This window comes from Phascolarctos cinereus, unplaced genomic scaffold, assembly GCF_003287225.1.
Source record: "Phascolarctos cinereus isolate Bilbo 61053 unplaced genomic scaffold, phaCin_HiC Scaffold_2;HRSCAF=192, whole genome shotgun sequence".
Classification (NCBI taxonomy): domain Eukaryota; kingdom Metazoa; phylum Chordata; class Mammalia; order Diprotodontia; family Phascolarctidae; genus Phascolarctos; species Phascolarctos cinereus.
Genome location: NW_027555625.1, coordinates 327,273,520 through 327,280,657, shown reverse-complemented (window position 1 = coordinate 327,280,657; position 7,138 = coordinate 327,273,520). Strand labels below are relative to the sequence as shown.

At 44.0% G+C, this 7,138-nt stretch overlaps 1 protein-coding gene across 1 annotated transcript; it reads left to right on the top strand.

Annotated features, from left to right (window-relative positions):
- The first annotated feature begins 258 nt into the window (after positions 1-258).
- ASIP (agouti signaling protein) lies at positions 259-6,564 on the top strand. Its single transcript, XM_020998753.2, has 3 exons — positions 259-421; positions 2,008-2,069; positions 5,484-6,564. The coding sequence occupies exons 1-3, from the start codon at positions 262-264 to the stop codon at positions 5,652-5,654; spliced, it is 393 nt and encodes a 130-aa protein (XP_020854412.1). The 5' UTR covers positions 259-261; the 3' UTR covers positions 5,655-6,564.
- The last annotated feature ends 574 nt before the right edge of the window (positions 6,565-7,138 follow it).

Genomic DNA, 7,138 nt, shown 5'->3' with positions numbered 1-7,138 from the left:
AAAGGTCAATTCAACACATCTCCATCCTTCTGTCTTCCTCTCCCAACCCTCCCAACCTCTTCTTGTCTCCCCCACAATTTTTGTCTTTCTTCCTTGTCTCCTACTCCACTTGTCTCTCCTCTGCTTTAGGGCTAGGGCCTCCCATGGCTCATGGGATTACCATCCAGGACAGATCTCCTGCACTCCTCCCTTCTCCCCAGTCCTCAGACATCCCAAACCCTTCTTGACCTCTGCTTTTCTGTCCTCCTCAGAAGCTCCAGGATGACATCTAAGCATCTGCTCCTTCTCTTCCTTCTGGCCTGCCTGTGGTTCCTGGCTGTCTACTGCCACCTGGCTGAGGAAGAGAAATGGAGTAAGGACAAGGGTCTGGGGAGAAACTCTACCATGAACCTGCCTGACTCTCCTTCAGTCTCCATCGTGGGTGAGTAGCCTGGCCAGCCACCAGAGGGAGCAGGGAGCAATTTGTCTGAGTGGGCAGGGCATGCCGGTGAACTCTTTTTCCTACTCCCTTACTCAGAAGGCTTGCATTTATTTCATTCCCCCATCCTCTGAGGTTTCCAGTGCCCTGCTTCAAATGCAGCTGCCTCTCTGAAGTTCTGACCCTCGCTGTTCTGGATAGCAGTGGTCACACCTATTCATCTATGGATTTGGAGCCACAGGACCCGAGTTCAAATACCTGTGTGATCTTGAGAAAATCACTTCTGAAATCCACTCTCTGCATTTTAGAATTCTTTATTAAAATGAGGAGGGGGGAATTAAATGATCTCTTAAGTCCCTTCCAGAGCTAAAAATCCTATGGCCCGTTCTACTAAATGGCTACCTCCCCTGCCTTTCCTTCAGACCCTTATCAGCCTTAAGTCCCCAACAGAGCCACAGATCCGTACTAATCCACAGAGCCATACTAATCAAATCTGGGGGAAAGCAGATGAATCTAATTTCCTTCTATAGCCAATGTTCAGTATATGAGAGCTGGGCTTTAGTGAGGCCTTTGATTCTACCTGAAAAACAGGGTCTAGCCCGGTGGTATTTCAGTAAGGTCTATGAACTTGAATGGGGGTGGAGGTGGGGAAAATGCAACTTTATTTCAATCCAATTGGCTTTCTTTGTAATCCTGTGTATTTTATTCTATGTATTGAAAAACATTATGCTGGGAAAGGGTTTAACTACCGAAGGGGTCCAGGACATAAAAAAAGTTAAGAGCTCTTGGTCTACACAGTGCTGGGAGTTGAGAGATTAAGGGAGGCGTTCCCTAAAAACAGTTCTGAGTGTTCCACAAACTTCTTTGTCTCAATTGTTCCCAGAACCCAAAGTGAGGGAGGGAGCAATTGAAGAAATTTCCCCTGGGAGGCGGAGGAGGAGTACCACAAGCAGGCTGGAATCGAAGTTGTTCGGTCTAGCCTTGAATGGAATGTGATGAAAACCCCTCATAAAATCTAAACTCAAAATACAGGCCTTTCGCCCAACTGTGTGAACAAATGGTTGTATTGAGTCTGCAGGGGACCCTGGTGGAAGGGGATTTGCAGAATTCAAACATCTCTATTTGTTTGTCACTGTCTCTGGGAAGATTTACCTTCAAGGCTTGTAACTATGGGATAAGGGAAGGGGGTGGGGAGGTGAACTGTTGGGGAGAGACCTATAGAAACCTGCTGTATCTATGTTCGGCGAGCTCTGACACTGAGAGGTTTTTCAGTGCGGGTCGCCCTTTCTCGCGAGACCTTCATAAAAATTCCTTTCTGCTTCTACCTGGAGAAACCTCTGAATTTATTGGAAATAAGGATAGCTGTCCCACACAGCCTGTTAGGTTTTCTCTGGCTTTCTCCTCCTCGTTTGTGATGCATGTACCCCAATCCGTGGCTCTTGCTCTTTAGGGCCCCTGGCATTGAAATGGTAATGCAAAATGTCTCCCCGCCCCAGCCTCCAGCAGGCCACCTTCCCAGAGGCCTCCCTCTTCCCAATTCAGCCCCTGTCTGTCAGACATATCTTCTATTCTTTATGTTTCTTTTGAAGCACTGAACAAAAAATCCAAGAAGATCATCAGGAAAGAGATAGAAACCAAGAAATCTTCTGAGGTAGGTGGGACTTCGACAGAGGTGAAAGAGGGATGGAAGGGGGAGAGGTGGGAGTGGGAGAGGATGTCCATCCATCCCTGCTTCAGAATAGCAACATGATGGACTGACTTGTGATAGTCTGTATTTACAACACACTTTATGCATAGTACTTCCTCTGATCCCCACAATAGTCTGGTGAAGCAGGGGAAGGGGCAAGTTTGGTGGGAATAGGAGAGAGAGACAGGGATTACTACCACCATTTTTCAGATACAAAACTGAGGCTTAGAAAGACTGACTTGCCTAAAATCATGCCATTAACCATTGGATATGAGACTCATATTCTCAGGTTTTATGACTCACTCTGTCCAGAATTCTTGTGATATTAGGGTCAAATAATAATATAGCTCTCTACCCCCAGCTCAAGAAACATGTCACTGCTTTAAAGGTGAAAAGGATCTTATGGGTTGAGAGAAATGACTATATCTTTCTTATATTAATAACCAACTTTATTTTCCCAATTTTTAAAAATATTTTTATTTAAGGTTTTGAGTTCCAAATTCGATCCCTCCCTACCCTCCCTCCTCCCGGAGGGAGATGGTAAGCAATCAGATATAGGTTATACATGTGCAATTATGTAAAACATTTCCATATTAGTCAGTTAACAACCAACTATTGAATTAGGACTAAGGTTTTTCCCCTTTTTTACTTCCTCATTCAGAAATCAGTCCCTGTAGGTTATCCAGGGCAGTCTTTGAAGTGCAGGCCTGATAATGAGAGGTAAAACTCAGGTCTGTTCAAAAGGTAATGACATTTTAGCTTAAGTGAATTGATGGATTCCAGCCCATTATGTTTTACTCAAACAGGTCTGGGGAAAAGTGGATTCTTCCTTTTGTCTAGATTCTAGACGGGGTGACATGGGTATAGATAAATCTCTCTGACCAAGATTGAGTAATCAGAGTGTGTGGGATGCCACTCAAATTAAAAATAAAACAAAACACAGAGGGGTCCAAGGAGAAACAGAAAGTTAATTTATTATAGCTATAATTATTATTATCATTTCAAATTTCAAGATTTGGGTGTCCTCACACCGATGGCTCTGATTAGAGGAGACAACCCAAAGAAGTAGAAGTCAGTTTATATAACTCTGAAGGTTCAATTCCCCCTTCTTCCCCTAACTGTCCGTTAATTTGGCTCACACGTGAGACTCTAACATAAGACAAAGGACATAGCATACATCTCTAGATTTCTTAGTTGGTTGAGGTAATGTCAAAGAAGCAATGAAAAATGTGCAGTTAGGCTAGACTTTGTACTGTGGAACCAGTTTACCATAAAAGATAATTTACAATTGTTTTGGAAGGTCTTAGAGATTGAACAGACAATGAAGAGAACTGGAACACATCTGAGTAAGGTCCAGTCAAAGGGAGATAAGGGGAGTAGATAAGGAACCCTTTAAGGGTTTTCTGGAGCCAGATTCTTTTTAGGGGCAAAGACGCATTTGAATAAGATTAAAAAGTAGGTTAAGGCTTAACCACTAGACAAATTTTAACTACTGGTATATTGCGCTAAAAAAGTAACTTACAGAAATCTATTCTTAACCCTATCCTACCTTCTGAACTCATTACCTTAATTACACTGAGAAGTCTTCACTGGGACATCCCATTCAAGAGTCATGTCCCCCAGGCCCACATTAGAATAAGCCTACCTCTCATTATAATATTCATTCTCTTATTACTTGTTACCCAATCAGAGTTGACTGCCACCCCCAGGAATACCCACTCTTCCAAGGACATATAAGCATTGAGTTGATTCCCTGAGGGGTCTTTGGCATGTGAGAGTGCCATTGACCCCTTTTATTAATTACTGCTTAATTAATAAAATGATTAATAAAATGATTAATTACCTAGAAACTATGTCTCCTGAACTTTTTATATGTCACAGGGTATTTTTGAAATATCCAATAATTCATTGAAAAATTATTGCTGCCAATCATACTTATCAACACACACAGACCTAGAAGGCAAAACCAAAGTTTATTATATGTTTCAGTTTGGACTGGAGTTCAGAAAATAACTCTGAACCCCAAACAGAGATTTCTGAAAAATCTACACAGCCTCCAATTACATCAGAGACATGAAGAAGATTCTGACAGGAAAAAGTAAAGATTTACAGTACAACAATACACTTGTGGGATTTACATTCCAAAGATAACTGAAGAAGAAAATCACTATATCTAGGTTACCCCAAAAATCACTAACAAGGGAGTACTCTGAGATTTACAACACAGGATGGGCATCATAAATTCTTTTACCCTCTCTGAGTTTCTTATGAATGATCTAAATAGGAGTCTTAGGAAAAATCTCAGTTGGCTACTGACTTCACAACTGTGACTATCCTCACAATTAAAGTGGCCATGCTGGACCCAAAATAGTAACAGAGGAAAAGGAATTCAAAAGCTCTTATGACAGGGGTCACCTTGTCTGACCCCTTCACTTTACAGATGGGGAAATTAAGGCCTAGAGAACTTATATAGCTGGCCCAAGGTCACACAACTAACGAATAGTATAGGCAGGATTAGAACCTTGGTCCTTCGCCATCAGGTCCAGGACTCCTACTACTAATGACTTCTTTAGCCCACAGCTCCTGAGAACATCTCCAAGGCCCTTACAGATCCAGGTCATATGGTTCAAGGCATGCTAAAATGTCCTCTTGTCCCCAAAATATCTCCCTCCCAAGTAGACCTCATGCTCTACCATGAGTCATTTCTTTGGAATAAGGCTTTGAGGATTCTATTAAAACCCATGCGTCCCACAGGTAGTTCAACACAACGTAAATTGTCTCAGGCTGGAATTAAAAAAACTGGGTTCTAGTCCCCTCTTATGTGACTTCCCTTTTTTTGGGCCTCAGTTTCCACATCTCTAACAGAAGAGGGCCCTTCCAGCATTGATGATTTGTGATTGTAACCTAAAGGAAAAGAAACAGTAGAATTCTGGATTTGGAGTCCCCAAGGATGCCAGTTAAGCCCTGACTATTGTTTACTAGCTATTTGACCTTGAGCAAATTACCTGACCTCTCTGTTCGAGGGAGGAGAGCTGGAGAATGGGGTGAAATAATTTTCATAAAACCTGCTTCATTTGGACATTATAAGGGAAGCACTCTGTAAATCTCAAAGCCCTATTATGGAAATATGATTAATAGTAATATATAATAAAAATAAAAGCAAAGACCTAGGCTTCTAACTGGGAAAAACCATCAGTTGGGGCCAGGCTGGGTCAGGGAAGCTCCAGTTTGGAGATGCTGGGATGAAGGGGAGTGGGTAGATGGCGGGGGTAAGTGGTGGGGAGAACACCTAAGGAGGAAAGCAGGAGAAGGTAAGCCCGAGGTTTAGTGGGATGGAGAAGGTGACTCTAAAGTCACTGGTTACCTCCTTATTCTCAGAAAACGGCCCTGGTGAAGAAGAATCCTCGGCCCCCACCTCCAGCCAACTGTGTGGCCACCTGGTCCAACTGCCAGCCTCTGGCGCGGCCTTGCTGCCACCCGTGCGCTATGTGCCACTGCCGCTTCTTTCGCAGCGTCTGCTCCTGCCGCCTGTTCCGGCCCAGATGTTGAACTCCAAGTGCCCTGGAGGGGAGACGCTAGGGAACCTCCTCTCAGGGGCCTCCAAGGCTTCACCCAGGGTTGCTCCACCCTGACCTGCTCAAGCAGGACCCCACAGCGCCAGAAGCCCAGTTATGCCTCCCCTATGCTCACTTCTAAGTAGCCTCCCCCTGGATGTAGCTGCTGTCTCAGCCTCATCTCAGGGCCCTGAATTCAAACAGAGAAGCTCCCAAGATGGCAGGGAAAACGGGGGTAATCCTGCCCCAAATTGTGACAGTAACAGTGTCTGGTTTCAGGCCTGAAGTTTTGTGCCCTTTGTCCCTTTCACCCCCATTGTCCCTCCTCGCAAACTCTTGTATTTGGATTGGGTATCTTATCCCTCATCCTAAGGTGTATGTGGCTGATAGCTTCAAGAGCTGCCGGCTGTCAGGGATTCCTGTTTTACTATGATCATTTCATTCCCAAACTGAGAAACCCTGAACAGCTCCCTCCTGCCTACAGGATAAGGTCCAAACTCCTCAGTTTGTCTTACAAGGCTGTATCCCACCTATCCCCCAATTTCCAGATGTCTAAAGCTCCCCAATACTTTTCCCATCCTCTAGTCAAACTAAATCAACCAATCTTCTACGTTTTCCACCTTTCCTCTTGCTCCTCCTCTAGAAAGCCTCTTCATCCTACCAGTCCCATCTAAGGTGTCACCCCCTCCAGGAAGCCTTTCTTGATTTCCCTCAACCACACCTCCCTGCCCCCCAAGCTGGAAGTGGTCTCTTGTTCCCAGAAACGTATTTCTTCTATAGCCTGGATCACTTCTTGTCCTGTATTATTCTATTTGTGTATATAGTTTATCTCCCTACTAGACTGTGAGCTCCTTGTGGGCAGAGACTACATCTTATTCATATTCATTTCCTATAATGCCCAACACATAGCACTCCTTCAATAAATGTTATATTGAATTGACAGTGTAATGACTTTCTACTTGTAGAGTTTAAGGACATCCACTGGAATCCAAAGTCACTCCCCATTCATTATGGCAGCCTGACTTTCCCTGCCTTTAAAATAAAAGCATGGTGGGGAGGGTTAAAGGAGATAATTTCTAAGGTTCCTCCCAGCTCTGATAATCTGTGAAATCTGCAAAAAAGTCTGGTCAGGGAAGGAGACAAAACTAATGTTTGTTGGCCCAAGAGCCAGATAAAACTCCCACAACATTGCCTTAGGAAACATTTTTCAGCTATTCAAAATGACCACAAGCAGTATAGACTAACTCACAAGGTAGTGAGCTCACCACTGAAGGCCTGGATGATCATGTTAAGAATGTCTGCAGGGGAGGGAAGCCCTGAGAAGAGCATTGGATCTGAACACAGGAGATCTGGATTCAAATTCTGACTGCCCCTTATGACCCAGAATAGCAGCATTTATTAGCATGCCAGCTATCGATTTACAAAACCCAAGGTCAAACCCCAGCTCTGCCACCTACAACCTATGACTGTTGGCCACCT

Excerpts from the sequence above, each read along its gene's own strand:
- ASIP (XM_020998753.2), top strand. The coding sequence starts at position 262 with ATGACATCTAAGCATCTGCTCCTTCTCTTCCTTCTGGCCTGCCTGTGG. Across the intron at positions 422-2,007 it reads TCCTTCAGTCTCCATCGTGG|CACTGAACAAAAAATCCAAG; the intron begins GTGAGTAGCCTG and ends TTTCTTTTGAAG. Across the intron at positions 2,070-5,483 it reads AAACCAAGAAATCTTCTGAG|AAAACGGCCCTGGTGAAGAA; the intron begins GTAGGTGGGACT and ends CCTTATTCTCAG.